The sequence below is a fragment of the Oculina patagonica genome, chromosome 12, assembly GCF_052425735.1.
Source record: "Oculina patagonica isolate OP01 chromosome 12, crgOcupat, whole genome shotgun sequence".
Lineage (NCBI taxonomy): Eukaryota > Metazoa > Cnidaria > Anthozoa > Scleractinia > Oculinidae > Oculina > Oculina patagonica.
Window position 1 is genome coordinate 5,872,150 of NC_135769.1, and position 18,820 is coordinate 5,890,969.

Below are 18,820 nucleotides of genomic sequence, written 5' to 3' on the forward strand. Positions count from 1 at the left end.
TATAATAAGGGATTACATATTCGCGAGGGCTTATTTTCGGAAGACGTTATCCAGTATCAGGGACAGTGAGTTAAGTGAAAAACGCCTTGAAAAAGGCAAATAAAAACCTTGGTTAAATTTTAAATTCAATTCAGAGTTAGCCAGAAGAGTCGACAGTATTGGACACGCACGCATGTGCTAACTGACGTTTTTGGAGGTTTCCTGTGCATTAAGACCTCGCCATTTCTTCTAGCTGTACCAGAAGTGAAAGCTCCTGAACGTCCCAGGCACCCAACCTCCATTTCAATCGCGATGCCACTGTTAATCCCAGATTAACATTTATCGGCCTTTGGAACAACGGCATGAACTTGCAAATTGGGTAAATCAGAGACACTAAGAATTTTGAGGTTTACGTACTAAGCAATAGGCCTTTTTAAAATCCTGTAGCCCGAAATGCATGCCGGAAAAAATGAGAAGCCGGGTGTGTTGAAATTGCCAATTTTAAGAGCACTTATTTTCCTTTTAAAAAAGTGTATGTGAATACCGTAGAATTCCGGTTATAAGCCCTGGGCTTATGCAACTTCGTAAGGGGTTTTGGGTGGGCTTATAAGCGGAGGGGCTTATATCCGGGAGGGCTTATGAGCGGAATAAAACGTTTTTAAGTTAAAAACGCATAATAACGCAACATTTAGCCCTGTTCAGTACTGTCATCCAGCAGAGGGGGGCTTATATCCGGAGGGGCTTATAATCGGATGTATTTTTTTGTTTCCAGGTTGATGGGCCTATAACCGGGGGGGGGGGGGCTTATAACCGGAATTTTACGGTATTTATGGTGATTTGAATGCCCAGGCGGCGGGGGGGGGGGGGGAGGAACTACCATATCAAAGGGACGGGGATGCTCGCCATTCTGCCTAGGGGCCTAAATTACGTATTTTGGCCCCACTTGGGGTGTTAGGACAAAACGCCGAATTTTTTTGGCCGTGGAGGTCTCGTTTAGGGTTGCACGTGAGGAAATTAAACGCCATCAAACTGTGTTGGCGGTGAGACCGATCAGGCATCGATAATTATATTGCTTGAGCCACGCAAAGTTTGGTCTTTAATTCAAATTTTCCAACGAGCACCCACGTCCCCGCTGAATTTTTTTCAAAAATTTGTGTGAATTTTTATGCTGGCTTGAACGTTTGACACTCGAGTTTTTTGTGCCCCTGACTACAAGACCGCCTACCAGGGGCGGATCCAGGGTTTTATTCTTAGGAAGGGGTGCAACACTAAGGCATGACGTAACTGATCTTTTTTTGCAGAATACCAGTTGTATTAGAAAGCCGCAGGCGATCTCCGGGGGGAGGGGGTGCACATTCCCCTGCACCCTCTCACTAGATCCGCCCCTACTTACAACTGGTAACTATCATCCTTTTTTAAATGCTCTGAAAGCAATGAGTAACTCGGCTTGTAATACATTAACAAATGTCACTTTTATTATATTGTAGCAGTTTCAGTTTTTACATTGGCTGTACACTTTTACATTGGCTGTACCAACTTCGACTTGCTTCAGCTTGCTTACATACTAAGTATCTTGGACTTCGCTTTTAAAACGTTCCCGTCTTTAAAATTCTATCACAGCTACGCCAATAATGTAAAGAGACTGTATCGGGTTAAGTTCATTTTGAAAGATTTGCCAATTACTCAGTCGCTATGAAACTTAATGTTTGCAAAGAAATTATTTTGTTAAGGACAAAACTCTTCTTCTGTGTCTCCCGGGGAATAAATTATAAAAATCCTTTTTTTTAACCCCCCAAATTATGTACAGGTTTTATCAATGAACAAATTGCGATCTATACGTGGTATGGGATGTTTGTTCTCCGGCATCATGGGGCTAGCTGTTATAGAATGCCAAAAACGGGAAGACCTAAAAATTTGTGAGCCATCTTAAATTATCTGTTGTTTGCATTACATCTCAATCAATCTTCTGCAGACGTTACTTTATTCCTGAAATTTGAAGAGATAATGAGTTAAAAAAGGTAGACATAAAATTTCAATAAAATATTTGACTGCTTTGTTCATACAATTAAGGTCTATTTTCCCATTACAGTCAACTCTCCCTAAAACGGACACCGTCGGGACCGTCTCCAACTGTCCGTCTTAGAGAGGTGTAAGTCTTATAGGGAGTTTAGTTACAGTAAATGACTGAAAAACGGCCAACACCAGGTGTCCGTCTTATCAGGTGTCTGTCGTAAAGAGGTGTCCGTTAAGAGAAGTTGACTGTATAGGTTTTGTGCTACATAAAAATGCCGTCTGGTAGGTGGTCCCACGTAACGTTAAAATTGTTTTTTTTTTATGATTTCCACGATGATTATGAAGGTAACGAAAGGGAAGGGGTATTTGATACCAAAATACACAGTTACCACCATGTATGGACGGTCTTTTTGGGAATGTGCATTTTCCCGATTTATCAACCCCCCTTCGCCTTTAACTTTAATTCCATTTCAGTAAATTGAGCTATAACCCCTGACTGGCCTTGATGTAAGCCTTGAAAATATACCCAGTCCCTTGGCACCTCTACTCCGCTTTTTGACTTGACTTCCGGCGAAAGTCAAGTCCAAAGCGGAGGGGAGGAGACGAGGAGTCTAAGACTAAGAACATAATAAACAAAGAGCTTTAAGAGTAAATTACAGTCGAACCTCTCCCTACGGACACCTCTATAAAACGGACAACTCCCTTTTACGGACAGTTGTCTTGGTCCGAAAGAGACAAAATCTCGTATAATCTCTACCTCCGCAATACGGACACCTCCATAACATGTCTGTGGAAGGTGCGGTGACCTAATGGTAAGAGCGCTGGACTCCGGATCAAGTCATTGTGTTGTGTTCTTGGGAAAAATACATTACTCTCACAGTGCCTCTCTCCACCCAGGTGTATAAATGGGTACTGGCGAACTAATCGGAGGTGGGCTGGGGGGTAACCCTGCGATGGACTAGCATCCCATCCAGGAGGGAGTAGAAATACTCCTAGTCGCTTCATGCTACAGAAACCGGGATAAGCTCCGGTCTGTATGGGCCACTAAGCTCGACGCGCACTTTGCCTACCGTGTCTTTGGTGTCCGTATTACGAAGTTTTGACTGTAGAGGATATACATGGTTGCGCGCGCGGAGATATGAGATTCATCTTCGAAAATTGCAAACGAGTGAGATATCGATTTGAACACGAGAAGAGAAATTTCATATCTCCAAGCAACCATGTATTACTTTGTTTGTTATATAAACCTACTCAAAACAAGGTTTTTGACGATTTTCCTAAGATTTCCGAAGATTTTTTAAATGTTGTCCAAAGATCATACGAATGTTTCTGAACATTTACCGAACTTTTCCGAAAATTACCGAAGATTGCCGAAGATTTACGAGGAAGATCTGAAGATGTTTCGACTTAATATCAAAAAACTTTGGCTCATTCAGCATTTTGGATTATGGCAAACTCCTCAGCAAACGTGAAGAAATCGATATCTTCCCATATGAAAGATATGATATCTTTGACAAGTGAAGATATGATTTTTCATAGCGAGAGAACTTCTGGTAATTCACTCTAGTTTATATAATAAAGAAGTTTTACAGCAATAACCCACTCACCTGTTTGAGGCCCGTAAAATTCTCGGTGGTAATGGAAGAGTTGCACAGGCCCCCGGTACAACAGCAGAAATACAATGACGATCTTGGCCAAAGTTTCCGAAACACACACTCGTTGGTCAGCGAACAACTATTATCTTGCCTCCAGCAGCCTTTTTGCAAAACCTATAAAAAGTGAAAAGTAAAGAATATTCAGTTTCACTAATTTTTCTAACTTTATAATAATTAATATTTTTCAGTCACTTTTTAAAAATGTTTTACATATGTTAGTGAATTAAAAATGGCAACTAAAGCATAAGAAAGAACGAATGAGACTGGTGGCAAACTCTGAGCTTCCTCACAAATCTGGTACGAATATTCTTGGTTTTCACGTGACGTCGTCAAAATTCTAAACCCAGAATCGCAAGACTCCTGAGTTTTTTTCTTCACTCAGCTATTAGACTTTCTTAATATATATCTTGTTGAAGGTAGCTCGATAGCATTCGCCGTCTTCAAGATAGTGCTTTTTGAATTTCGGAGTTTCACGCCACACGGTGTGGCGTGGAGAAAAACGAAAACTACTGTATTCAAATACCTGTGCAGATCCATCGGATGTGACGTTATAAAGCGAAAAGCATCTCTCATTCTTGTGTTCACAGCGAGTGGTATCCAAACAGCTCGAACCAGTACATGGTTTTGTATAGTCGTAGAAGTAACACGATCGGCCCTCTGACATCGATGGAGAGGAGAAATCAAATTTAATATACTGATTCTAACAACAACAATAACCATTTTATTTTGCCAAAGATAAATAGAAATAATTATAGCTTAAAATAAATTAACTAAAATTATTCTCTCGCACTATTATAACAAGAATACATTCTAAACCTTTCTTGGTGTATAAATAAAGTTATGGATGGCTCTCAGGAAAAAAAGTTTAGTTTTGTTTCCTGGAGAACTGAGAGTTTTGAGGAGACAAAACGCGCAAATTTTTTGTGTGGCCTGTGATTAGACCTTATGGGTAACCCTACAATTAAAAAAAAAATATTGTGCTTCGCTTTCCATTCGACCAAAAATTCCGCCTTAGATTCGGAATGGAACAGCATTTTCGACATTTTCCAAAAATACGTAACCAAATTATTGATTTTTTCTTCTCAAAAATCCACTTATTTTATTCCCGAATTCGAAATATTTCTTAAAATTTCGGTTTAATGGTTCGCATTTTAAAAAACTCGATTTTCTGGGAACTTTCCCAGTAAACTTTCGTAACATTCGCTCACGTTCTGAATTTCAGAAATTGTTGCGAAAGCTAACCATCTGGTTCAGCATCGGGTATTTTTGTCCACGCGAAGCACGCACGGGTGCGACTCACATATTGATCACGTGCAAATCCAGTGATTAAACTGTTGTTTCCCTAGGGTAGTATAGTATTACGTGGGCGGATCACGTTTTCCGTTAAAAAGATCATTTAGTTGCAGGGTGAAACAAAACAGTAATTTAGAGCGCGATTTTCACTTGAGTGTCGAAAGTAATTCGCGTTTGCTTGGGTTTTGCATTACTACGCTTAATGATTGGCTCAAAAAAACTCGCGCCGCTTTCTCAACCAATCAGAAGTAAAACCAAAAGCAATTGTGATTCGCTCGCGCACGTTTTCCCGTGCTTCGTGCCGGCTACTTTGCTTCGAGTTTTGATTGGTTCACTGGATTGTCCGTGTCCTTTGTGATTGGCCAGAGTGATTACTTTGGTTTTAGTTTTACGACACTCAATAGCACATTTGCACGATGTCGTCATTTGACTACAAATACCAGAATTCATTTCTCCTTTCCTTTGTTATTCAAATTTTGAATTCCCAGTGGGGTTTGAAAAACAATTGCTCTAATTAGAATGACAAAAAGACAAAGCGGAGGATTCTGGTAGTTGTAGTCAAGTGACGCCATCATGCAAATCGCCTATTGAAAACTGCTCTATAACAAAAGAAAAAAACAGTACTTAGTACTGATACCAGTTAACATCACCAGAACATACACATCTTACAGAAAGAAACGAAAATATTTATTAAGCTTTGCTAATTTACATGTAACAAAGTAAACAAAAAAACTTTATCTCAAACAATTTCAAACTTGCCAAAGATAAGAGCAATCAGTAAAACCAAAGTTTAAAAATTCATCGCGTGGTTTTGTGCACAAATGTGGCACAAAGAAGGGAAATCAGGGATATCTCATGTCAAATATTTTTTGTTCTTAAACATTGTTTTATTTTATAGAACGATCACAGTCTTAATTTGTGTAGGAAAAAGAATATTTGCTATAGAGCAGTTTTCAAGTAAGTGTCGTAAAACCAAAAACCAAGTAATCACTTTAGCCAATCAAAAAGAATACAGACAATTCAGTAAACCAATCAAAACTCGAAGTAAATACATGTAGCCGGCACGAAGCACGGGAAAACGTGCGCGAGCGAGTCACAATTGGTTTTTGTTTTACTTCTGATTGACTGAGAAAGTGGTGCAAGGGTAGTAATGCAAAACCAAAGCAAACGCAAGTTACTTTCGACACTCAAGTGAAAACTGCTCTTTGAACAAATTTCTTCAGATGTTACTTGTTGTGATTATTGTTTTGCCTTTTTTTAGTGTTCTTTAACATCTGTTTGTAAATTTTCCTCCGGAGCTTAGTTGTCTTATTTCGGCCCCGAAGAAATTAAAAATTATTTTCAAAAGAGCAGGAAAAAAAACGCGAAATGATTTATTTGCATTTTAATGGAAACCAACTTCTGTTATAAAATTGTTGTCGTAAAGTTCATTAATTTCAGCTGTCTAACAGACTGGAGCAAGACTTGCTTAAATAATAATATGTAATACATTTTTTAAAGCATACTAATATAATTATAAGTTTGCACATACCGGCTAACAGAAATTGGACTGCAATGGTAACCAATAAAATCAAGAGTTTGCTTTCCATCGTCAGACAGACAAAGCTACGAACAGTTTACACCTGTGAGAGAGAGCAACAAGTACGAATCACCGTTACAAAAAGGATGTAGCTATTTATAACAGTTATGGGTCGTGGGTTTTATAGCGTGGGAGGTGTAGTGGCCAGCAAAGTGTGGGCACTATGGCTCAGATGTGAATTTTTGTAAAACACCACCTTGCATCGCTCACGACTTCACGAAAATTTATATATACGGTGAAAGCAACGTCCTGTTTGTTTGTAATGTATCTAAATTTAGATTTATCTGAAATCTGTTATAATTTCAATATCAGTGAATAAGGTACATGACATGTAGAACGTTTCGTTCTAAACAAGGGCAATTCTTCTATGGCTATTTTTAGCAACAACCCGCGGCGATTTTTGCTCACTACCCACGCTCCACTATCATTAGCTTCTTGAACTATCAATCTAATGACTGATAATTTTTTTCACGCAATTTAGTTTAGAGTGTTTAATTTCGAAATTGAGGGTTTTGTTAAGCTATTCTGAAAAGTTAGTTTTTTGTTTGTTTAAAATACCATTCATATTGAGTGCGCTGAATTATATGTTACTTTGTCAAGAAAAACGTACGGAAATTGTTTTGGTTGTTTAAACATAACAAAATTAAAATGCTAAAATCTGCTAATGATTTCCAAAAACCTGTTCTTTTAATCGTGCTGTTCTAGACAACACTAAACACTTATCTTTGATAAAGAAAATAATTAAACCACAGCCAACATAGAGAGAAGCCACATGAAAACAAGATAAGACAGAAATAGAATCAATGTAAAGCATAACATTCTCAGCAAACTAAAATGGGGGTTGTCTAGTGATTAAGCACCTCTAGACTTGAACTGTGTCAAAAGTTTTGCGGTTTTTCAAATTTGCGGATTGATGATTTTTTTTGCGGGATCTAATTTTTGTGATTGTAAGAAATTGTTTTTTCGTGTAGGAAATTTATTTTTTGCGCTTCTCAGCAAGTGTGCAAAATTGGAATTAGATATGTTCGTGTTAAATACAGACTAAGAAAATATCGTCTGCTTTACTTACATAAAATCAAATACAGCTAAAAAAATGTTAACTGCAGTTGTGAGACACAAAAACTGAATTAGGGTTAAAAGGAGGACCAGGCGGATCTTGAAAAAAATGGCCAACTTTTTCAAGTTTGTTGTCCGTAATCCGTCTAGCTTCAACATCGGAAAACTTCTTTGTTAAAGTATTATATATTTCGATGTTTCCTTCAATTAAAAAGAGTTATTATGTACATTGGAAAAATAACTTGAAATTTTGTGACAGAGCTCCTGTAATTATTTTTCTTTTATAAAAATATTATGTTGTGCTCTAGACCCCCAGACGTGTTGCTCTGAAAATGTAGCTGCGACAAAAACTGCTGGCACCACTTGTCGAACACGTGCACAATGTTTACTCGTCTCTGAGTAATTAATAGTTTTGACTAAGCAGTAATCGGGGGAATAAGTGCCCGTTTTGGCCGATCTTCGGTGAAGCACTCGAAAGGTTTCCGAATTATTACATCCAATCAAAAACTAGCGCGAGCGCTCACGAGTACTCCGAAAGCCGTCGCGCGTATACATACGTCATGTTGCTCAGCAACTTCTGGGATGAAAACCGCAGGCTCAGTCACTGCTCGGAGAAGTGATGTCGCCATCAATTGACACTTGTTCCCCCGTGGCAGTATTCGAGTTAATTTTAGCAGTTGTCGTTTACGTTTTCGTATCGGTATTCTGCTGCTGTATTTTGTGACAATAGTTGGTGGGGTTGAGCTGATGCTGTTGGGTTCATAAAAAAGTAGAGGAAAACCCCGGCAAAATTTGACATTTCAGAACCGCAGCAATGCTATTTTGAGCAATTCTGGAAGGGTTTTTTGAACTTTTATAGATGCCATCATTACAACACTTAAAGGTGCCCCCCTCTTACCAACTACCTCCCAATTTTGATCCTTAAGTTTTCTATTTCGTGATCGTATGTTTTGGAAGATAAAGCGTTTTCAGATTGTTTAGATATTTGCTCACGGAGGTAAAAGTATTCTAAACTTAAATTTTAAACTGATATTGGGCAAAGAACATTTTAATATGAAAGAGAGTTCTAAGTTTGTTTTGTTCTATCTTATTTTCTTGTGTCTTTCCTTAGCTCTCAAGATCTGTTTACGGTTCAGTTAATACGTTGTTTTAGATCTTTTTAAAATTAAAACTAAAATTGGATCACGATGCCTGCCCGGCTTACTTTCTTACTAATACTTCTTCGCTATTTTGAAACTTTCAGTCACGACAATTATTTTAAAAGGATCTCAAAGATTTCCGAAGTAGAGAATAGAAATCAGATATTGAGGACAAAATCTACTCAATACTTCTTATGTTCTTTTATGCTGGGTCGCGATGTTGGTTTGGCGAACGTGCCGAAGGTCGTCAAATAGTTGTACCTTTTTCCACGTAAGATCTCTTTGCAATACTGTTTTAGTTTGTACAAAAAACTCCTATGTGTTTGTTTTTTGTTGTTGTTAAAAGAAAGCAAACAAATTTTGATACAGGAACGGACGTATTTTAAGACTGAAGAGAATTTGGAAGTTAGAGTAGGATGTTTAGGAGGCAGTGATATCAATGACGTCATTAATTGCATGGGAGCTTTGCTTCTCTCTTTATTATTTCATTTCTGAGTAAAGTTATTCAACAAAACTACTCTTTCGGATGTTATGTTGTTTTAGATCTTAAATTAAAATTCAAACTAAAAATAAATCGCATGCCTGCCCGGTATAGCTTCTTTCGTGAACCAGCGTTGCGCAACATTAATAATGTTACGTATTTTGAAACTCAGTCAGTCATGACAACTATTTTAAAAAGGTTCTCAAAGATATTCCGAAGTAGAAAATAGAAATCAGATATTAAGGATAAAATCTGCTTAATACTTCTTATATTCTTTTATGCTTAGTTGCCATATTGGTTTGGCGAACGTGCCAGGGGTCGTCGAATAGTTTCGAAATAGTTGTGTCCTGTTCCATGTAAATATCTTTTTGCAATACTGTTTTGGTTTATACAAAAACTCCAATGCTTTTGTTTCTTGTTGTTTTTAAAGAAAGCAAACAAAATTTATTACATTAGGTCGCGTGACCGAAAATGATCTGTATCCGGCAATTTAAGACCGAAGAGAATTTGGTAGAGAAGAGGCGGTGTTTGGGAGGCAGTGATATCATTGACGTCATTCGGGGAACGACAGTGCACGAACGCTTTCCCTTTTTCTTTGTTATTTCATTTCTGAGTAAAGCAATGCAACAAAAATACTCTTTCGAAGGTTTTAGGAGCAGCGAATCCCGAAATATTGTAATCTGCATATTTCTTGTCAAAGATGGTGTAATTTCAACTTGCGTGAAACTTTGCAGCAACTTCGTGCGAAAATTTATCACAACCATCAAGGCAACATTTTTGTCAACTTTAAAATGTTAAGCTTTTCCGTCGCTGTGATTCAAGAATGCTTTAATATTCCAATAATCTTTGTAACGCTTACCTCAGTGCACTTAATATAGAGACTTGTGGTATATATTGGATAGATTTGTCTAGCTATAGGTTGCATACCAGTCATCTAAAAATCTCAAGTACCAAATTTAATGTGGAGCTTTATCGTACACATTGTGATAATATACAACGCGCCCCTTTTTCAACACTCAAAAAAATCCGATCAAAGATAATAAAAAATACTTGAAGATGGCGCAGGTCTTAACGCTGACTCAATAAAGTTGGCTTTACATAATCCAAATTTTCCTTGCGAACACATGTCCTCGTTAATTTTACTAAGTCAGTTACTGTCAAATGTTAAATCACGTGAAAAGGTGAAACATGTTGCGTTTCACTATCGAGGTTACACTGATGTACTGTTTCCGCTGGCCAATCTACCTCAGTTGAAGTTGGAGATGATAAAAGTGACTGTGTCACCGGGTTTCAGCCAATTTTAGGCATGAGAAAGGACCATCAAATTCAGTGAAATATAAAAATAACTACTTAAACATTGAATGAACATTTCAATAACACAGCAAATACAAAAGATGGTACGGATGGCCAAAAGTGACAAAGATTGAAACGGATTGCAATATCGGTTTTTTAAATATTGTTGGGCTGAACAGTCTTCAAAGTTAGTCTTGTTTGCTTTTAACTTTTAATTGCAACACCCGGGAGACACATTTGGTTGCAATGAAGCTATGATTTTGCCATTTAGATCCATTGAAGTAATTCCTTTGCAAACATTAAGTTTCATAACAGGTATTTGGCAAGATAAATAAAATAAACTTAACTCAGCCCGTGTCACAGTCCCTTTAAGAGTGAAGTCTTCGAGGAAGAGCGTCAAGGGATGGCGAATCTTAAAAAATTACTCCTTATTTTTTTTCACGTTGCTGGTTCCTACTTCCATCTCAACCTTGTCAAATCTTGACCATTCCTGTTTTTCTTCTGACTTATCTGGGTCGAGGGAGAATGGGTCCAGTCGTGGATAACTGCTCCAGCTCAGGCTTCCCTCGTTTACATTCAAAACGAAACTGAGAGACGACTGGGGACAATCCTTTTGCCCTTTGGTTCACTATTACTGCTTTGGTGTCTTCAGTTGTAACTTAGTTATCTATTATGATTTGAGGATATCTTAGGCTTCACTGATAAATCTTTTGCACTTCTTCTCCCTGGCCCTGAGCAGTAAAACGCGTCCACGATGGAAAATGTTTACTTCAGTTAAAGCAATACTATGGTAGACATCTCTCTCGAAACACGAATATGAGGACGATATATTAATTTACTTTTCGCAATGGAGAAATTTAAACAGCTATGCAGTAGATGTCTTAACCGAGACGTTTTGCACATTTTAGTGCGAGGAAACGTCTTCAGGAGATACGAAACATAAGACGACGCTTAGAAAGGCGGTACTCTTACAGTAGCAAAGCTAGAATAACGTCGAAGGTTTCTGACACCCTTTCTAGACCCAACAATACATATGCTTTCCGTGAAAAGCGCAAACTGTCAATTGTCTACTGCCTACTTTAGTTATCTAGCTCTGTGTCTACCAAACTGCAGTTAGCAGTTATAATTACCGTAGTATAAAACCTCTCTCCTGTAAACGCAGCAATTGCCTAAAATCTCAAGCGCCCAACAAGGAAGTCGACAAGAATGGGCGTGGATTCAAAATGGTCACTGATCTAACGCTTCCTGTGTTTTTAATATCATTTTATGATCGTATTGAGTTCCTTTACGAATTAAAAGAGTCACATCTAAAAATACCTGTAAATAGTCGCTTTAGGGCGATGAAAATTCTGATTTTTGGTATGTAGATTATTGTAGTAATTTCAGCCCACCAGATCGATTATTTCATAAATACAAAATGAGTCCTCAAGCCGAATAGAACACTTCTTTTTAAAAACATGAAATAGGAAGTAGACTTCTTAAAAACAGTTTCTTAGTCATTTTTAATGGAAATAGTAACTTTTAGCCCACTGGTTGAAGATTTTACGTCAAAATGAGTCCTCAAGCTGAGAAAAATACTCCTTTAACACATAATGTAGGAATTCGACTTGATATAAAGCAGTTTCTTAGTTTTAATTAAAAAGAGGCGAAACCTAAACGTGAAAAATGGAAAAATGATATCATTGTATAATGTCGTCTTACTTATCTTTCTTCTCTTTACAAAACGTTTTTTCATTTGTCGTGTGACGTTTCAAAACCCTTTACTTGATTTCTACCCCAGCGAAGTTAAGAAAATCATATAGAATTTATGATATATACCGATCTACGCTCGGTTTTTGATTGTTTTTGCAATATTTTAGGAGGTCGTAAAATTTAGGCAAGCGTCAAAGGCGAAGATAGATGAATAAATCTCAATATATCATTTTCTGCCTTTTTGCCACCAATTTTTGATGTTTTTAGAGCGATTATTTTTCTATTCTTTTGCGATGTCTTATCAGTACGTTAACTGAAAGATTAATGAGATGAAAAGGGTGGAAAAACCTTAACTTAACGACTCTGTTCCCGGTCTCTTATCAAAAAACAATGCCAAAGTGTTTTTAATAGTTATTTTTCACCGGCACGAAAGAAATTTAATTGCTTTCGGCGTCTTCAATTAGACACCCACGTATTTTTTGGATATATTGCTTGGCATGAAGGCTCAAGTGGTTCTGCTTCACGATTTCTGCAGTAATGTAAAGCGGGCGGATTTGATCATCATATTGAAGACCTTGATTAAGCGCGCACTGACGTTTTTTCAAGTGCTAATGTAACCTCTAGATAAACTTAAGCCATATAGTACGTCTGAAAGATATGCTAAAGTTTTATTAGCATAAAAAAGCACCAACAAAAATACCAATAAGTTTAAGTTAGTGTATTGGTTAAGTAATTTAAGAACTGTTTGCAATGCGGCAAACCACGAAAAAGCGTTAGTTATACGGCTGTTATGTTTGCGGTAAAAGAAGGCTAACGGAGCTGTAACAAACAGCAAAAATACGAATGTAATGAATTATTTGGATGTAATAGGCCGGTTATGGTCAGAAATACAAACAAATACTAGTACATGTAGTTCTTCTTTTGATCTGGTCCTAGATCAAGTTCCTGTTAGTTGAGACCGATTTAGCGAAGACTCAAAGAGCCCAACTCAATGCAATTGATCTGTGAATTTGACTATGGCCACCAAAAGTTAGCTTTCGCAATTCATTGAAAGAATATTCAAAGTTACTCTCCTGGAAAAAAGCTACTGTAATAGGTGACCCGAAAGAGAATAATGTTTTTGTCACTACTGTGTTACATGTGTTTTAGTATAGTTATTTTTTTTTTTGGTTAAATCTAAACCAAAGCATATTCGCGCAATAAACATATTGGTTTCTTAACACGGCTTCAATTTAAAAACCTGAAATATAAAAATTGCAATCACAACCGAAATCAGTGCTATTTGTAGCTATTAATTTCAAGCTAAGGTACAGTGTTAAGGTGAGTGAACAATCTTTGAGTTTAAATTTCAGGGGGCTTACCTTTAACGGAAAGCTCTCTCTACTTTGAACCGCGCTTGCACAATGCTAAGGCCTTGTCTTGACCGATGCCAATAAATACTCACGCCCACCTCATTCCAGGGTGATATTGTTAGGTTTTTAGCGCCTCTCGTCGGACTAAGTGACCTATAACAGACAAGCTAACCTAATGAGGACAACTTAACGACCACAGTGACGGCTTTATTCATTATATTACTTCAGCCGGTACCTATTTTAGCCCCGAGAAAAACATGCAGGTGGATTAAGCTTGATATCTCGAATTTGTTCATGAAAACATGTTCGAAAACATGCAACAAATTCAATATAAGACCTTTATTAAATGCTGAATAAAATCGCTTGCAAATAACTATAAGGCCTCTTCTAGTTAGTCTTTAGTTAAGGTCTAACTTTAAACCATATAAATACTTTACGCTGAGTAATTTATTTTCCAGATTTAATGGCACAAAAAGAAAATCTATTTTCGGTGTTGTTTTTTTCTGGTTATTTACCCGGCAGCGTTGTTGTTCATGCAGGGCGATAAAAATGTTTAGTTTAGTCTACACACGGAGCAATTTTCATACATATAGATTTAATATTAGATCTCTATCTTCGTCCATCTTCCTTCCTCGAGGGAAAGTCGTTGTTAATGGCTAAAGAATTAATGAAGATAGTGCAATTTTAATATAAAGTTAAAAAAGCTGTGCAATTGCTGATAACAATTCGTCAAAAACAAACCTTAGGTAAAAAGTGTCATCCAAAATAATAGATATCTTTTTTTCGATGCTGCCAAAAGCGTCAAACCCGAAAGTTAACTTTTCTTAACGATTGTTAACTCTGGCTGATTTAAATCATTATTCTTTCAGGAATTATCTTTGTGAAATGCGAGGAATGAGATATTTTTTATCAGTGACGTTTTTTATGTTTGAGAGAGGCTTAAAAACAACTTAGAAATGTAAAGGTTACTCTATTGATATTGAGAATGCGGTGTGCGAAGTAAATAATTCAAGTGGTTTTCTTCCGGCCTTTTTCTGCTTATCAAGTAGTCTTACCAGACGAACAAATAAATTGTCCTTCAGTTTTTGCGGAAGACTTAAACTCCACTTTAAAAACACACAAAAAAACGCCCTTCATGGCAGAACTATGAAGCTTAATTTCGACATTAATGTCTTGTTTTTGAACCCGCCAGAAAATTACAAGAAGTGCTTAGACAATTAAAGACTATTTTTAGAAGACAACGGACGGCAGTGTCGCATTTTCAAGCTTTTAGTTCCCGGGTTAATTTTTCGTATAAATGAATATATAAAGTGTTGCTTTCCGGGGAGTTCGACACGTAGCGTATGAAAAGAACAAGACACGATTCTTCACTGCCATTGACATTTTTGGGAGCCCTTAGAGTCTTATAATACTGAGAATTTTTGTATTTCCTAAATAATTGTTCTATCTATAGCCAATTCATAAACCAAAAATGCGATTTTTGTGTTCCTGGCGTGCTTTCTCGGAATTGGAAAAACATTACAAAGTCTTAAAGCAGCCCTTCGGAAATGAATTCTTCGTGGTGGTTTCGCGCCAAACCGTCACGGAAATTATTTTCTCTTTCTATAAGTTTAAATTGTAGCTTTATTAAGCTTGGATTTTCCCTTGGGGAGAATTTGAGGAACATAACAAGATTTACCTACAAACATTTTGTTTTAATTGTGTTTTTTTTTGCGAAACGGCTTTCAATCTTCTCTCGCAAGCAAATTGAAAAGTGACTCGACGTTTGAATATCGACTGCTCAAGTTCCGAAAGGCGTTTTAAATCCATTTATAATACTATTATTCAGTATTGTTTGCCAACACGGTATTAAGAACATCCAAACCAACGCTCTTTTTAACCTGAGTTTTCACTGTTTAATTTCGTTGCTTATAGCCTGGTACGGTATAATTTATAATGGTACGTAGATGTAGTGTAATAAGTAAAGTTTATTCAGTTTATTAGGGGCAGCTATTCGAATCTGAAATCATAACTTGTACTACATTGACAGACCTTAAGGCTGCGACAACCGTTTCAGACAAGCAACTCAAATAAATTCCACATGAAGATCAACTTCTAGCTCAAACCTTCTAAGGTAATCCTGCGAAAAAGTTTATAGCCAGCGTAGCTGGCGCTGCAGTCGGGGGGAGCGATTAAACTTTGGGGTTCTCTTTACCTTTTCTATTAGGCTTTTCAGACACAAAATGAGAGTTCGTGATGTTTCATTTTTTATATTTACTGTTGAATCTCGATAACTCAAACCCTTAATAACTCGAACCTCCCATTAACCGACTCCAACCGTTTCCAGGGGCCCCGGGTTTTGATTCCCCTCCAGGTTGTTTTCGTACTACTTTTACCCTCGATAACTCGAACTCCCGTTATCTCGAGCCTTTTTCGATTTCCCTTGAAGGTTCGAGTTATCGGGATTCAACTGTATTTGTATGCTGCCTACACGCTAAGCATTACGCTCGGTTTCGCCTAAAATCAAGCTTGTGCCTAAACTGCACTGATTCTTCCCTTATCCGTCCTATATGCAATGCAATTTGCAAAACCTACGTTTATATAAAAAAAAATAATTGCGTAAGTATTAGCCCAGTTTTCTGAAATCCAAGAAGCTATGCAATTTTTCGATGAAACCACTGAACTGGCACAGGGACAAGAAGTTGCTCGAGAGTTTTACTTCAACACTCAAGCGAGCTACTGGGCCAAACGAGAGAAACTCTTCTCAAGAAAAAAAATAGTGCAGCTTTAAATTACATGAGAGCAGTCGAAAGTCGACGAAAATTGCCGAGAGTGTTGAGGTTTTCAGGCCGAATTATAGAAAGAGAGTTGAAACACTTGTCAAGTAATTTGAATAACTCTCGTTTATCCTAGTCGAAAGAAACGAATCGCCGGATGAATAAAGGTGGCGAGTCATAAACGTGTTCATCATAATTACTGTGGACAAAATGAAAGTTAAATGGGTACAAGCTGTCGTCGAGGAAGGACTAAAAAAACTGTCTTTCAATGAACATATGTAATTTCATAAAGCAATACGTTCTTTTAACTAAAATCAAGTGACAAATGACTCGAAATTACAAATGACAGCTCACGAACGGCTAAAAGTTGTAGCTGACAACTAATAAATGGCCTAAAGTTTCAATTAAGTGATAAAATCGTTAACTCTTTCCGTAAGTCACATTAACTGATATTGAAAGAGCCAAAATTTCACCTGAATAACGAATGACATTTACATGTATAAAGCCTCTATTCAGTTATTCGTCGAGCAGTTTTCTATCAAAGATAAGACACTGTTGCTTTGGGCACATGGAGTTCTTAAATTTACGACTTGTTTTGAGAAAAGTGATTTGCTGAGTTACATTAAGGGTACATTGGTTGCGTGCTCCTCTGAGAAGTTGATAATTAGTCAACTCTCGTTATAGCGGACACGCTCGGGGGTGTTTGTGTTGTTTGGGGGCGTAATAGGAGATTACTTTGCGGGGGTTAGGCGAGGGTCTACGTGATGCGATTAAAGTGTACCAGGATTAAAGTGTATGCGAGCAATGTCCAAAATGGCGACTTGAAATTAGTTGTAACGAATTCATATGGCAATTCTTAGATTATAAAACGAGTTTACTGAGAGTAAATTGTGTGGACAAATGATCCACTATCCAATTTTTGCAGTGACAATGTAACCTGACTTTTATTTATTTATTTGATGTCAGTAGAACTTTGCCTTTCACAGAATTGCACCTGTCATTTTTTGACTCGTGTGTATTTTACAGTAAGCCCAAATCAAACTTGGTTTTTGCAGTTAAATCAGGTTAAATCTTATTCGGACCCCTGCAAAATCAACTAGCAATTGAGTTATTTAAGTAGAGTTATGATATACAGTTAGAGCTAACGACTTCTAAAATCCTGAATTCAATATTTTGGAAGGCCAAAATCTAAAATCTTAGACAGTTCAGGAGTTGAAAGCTCACCTCTATCTCCACGCCGTTACTCTATTAAAATAACTCTAAGAATAGCTGTCCCCGACCCCTGCCGTTGGTAAATTAAATGTAAAACAGTTCACTGCCGAATGGTAAGGGAAAACAACTTGGATGTACGCACATAAGACTTGTGTATTATGTGATCTGGTTTACTCTTTAAATTTTATTTTTTTTAAGCCAGGAATAATCAATTTTGTCACAGGACTGAAAGAACAAAGAACAACGACCTTATAAATAAGGGGGCTAGCGCTAGGAATAGAGATGAATACTCGCTGATAATTGGTTAAGAATAACAAAGAAAGTCACAGATAAACTGCGGCTTAAGACCACGGCAAGTTTAACTGTTCCAGAGCTTATTTCTTCAAGGGTCACTGTATTAGAGTGTCTATTATACTGTGGTTTTGGTGGTTTCCTTTTTTGTTTGGGTACTTCTTTTTCCTGGCGGTTAAGGTCAAAAATTTTTTTTTTGGCGTTCGGTTTTAGGAGAAAAGAATTTTTGGTAGAAAAAAAAATGGGGGTTGGGGAAAAACCCCCCCACCCCTTCTTAATGAGAGGCTTTTGCGTCAGGTTTGTACTGTAAACTTTAAAATACAATGCCCAGTTTTAACATTAGCAAGTAAAGTCTTCTGAATACCTGAATGAATGAAACATTTCGTTCTTTTCTTCTCAACCACAAGAAAGCACCAACACTCTACACGCGAAGGCTCGTGTCAGGGGCGACAGACATCGTGCATCACTAAACCTTGAAGCAATTGCTATTCTGGAACCCCATCTTCCCAGTTTATTTAAAAGGAATCGTGATTTCGATGCAAAACTGGACTGTAAGGTCCTGTAACGTTTGAAGCCTTTTGTAAGATGGACTGTCGATGACTGCGGTTTTTGCTGAACTCCAACTATGCAGTAAACCGCAAGAATCGTCAAATTGGGATCGGTTTGGTACAATGGATAGGAGGCGAGCCCTCTTTGATACTCTTCAGCATACGAGCTGGGCTCAGTTTATAGTGTTTCAGCCTGTATTCTAAGAAATAAAATAGGAAAAATGGTAAATAATAATGAAGAGTACTAAAACTACATTTGTTTTGAGAAAAACACCGGCAATTGAGGTATACCTAAAAATTAGCAGACAGCAATGGCGACCCGGTTGACAACTAAAAGGACAGTACTGAACAACACGGAGCTCAGTGTCGAAGACAACAAAACCGAGTAGTCAGTCAAGTTGCTGACATGTTGCACGGTTAAGTCTTCAGTAAGCAAACTTGACTCGAAACTTGGTTTACCTGCATCGATCATCCAGTGAAA

General features: G+C 37.5%; 1 protein-coding gene across 1 annotated transcript; it reads right to left on the minus strand.

Moving 5' to 3' along the window:
• Positions 1-1,779: 1,779 nt before the first annotated feature.
• On the minus strand, positions 1,780-18,390 carry LOC144632050 (activin receptor type-2B-like). The gene is made up of 6 exons (XM_078490655.1): positions 18,156-18,390; positions 13,542-13,685; positions 6,472-6,562; positions 4,171-4,304; positions 3,600-3,761; positions 1,780-1,965 (listed from the first exon to the last, which is right to left on the minus strand). Exons 3-6 carry the CDS (start codon positions 6,527-6,529, stop codon positions 1,960-1,962), a joined length of 360 nt encoding a protein of 119 aa, XP_078346781.1. The 5' UTR covers positions 6,530-6,562; positions 13,542-13,685; positions 18,156-18,390; the 3' UTR covers positions 1,780-1,959.
• Positions 18,391-18,820: the final 430 nt, after the last annotated feature.

What these genes read in the sequence shown, in the direction of transcription:
- LOC144632050 (XM_078490655.1), bottom strand. Translation starts at nt 6,529, where the DNA reads ATGGAAAGCAAACTCTTGATTTTATTGGTTACCATTGCAGTCCAATTT. An exon ending in AGTCCAATTTCTGTTAGCCG is followed by an intron (nt 4,305 to 6,471) that starts GTATGTGCAAAC and finishes CATCGATGTCAG; the next exon opens with AGGGCCGATCGTGTTACTTC. An exon ending in CATCCGATGGATCTGCACAG is followed by an intron (nt 3,762 to 4,170) that starts GTATTTGAATAC and finishes CACTTTTTATAG; the next exon opens with GTTTTGCAAAAAGGCTGCTG.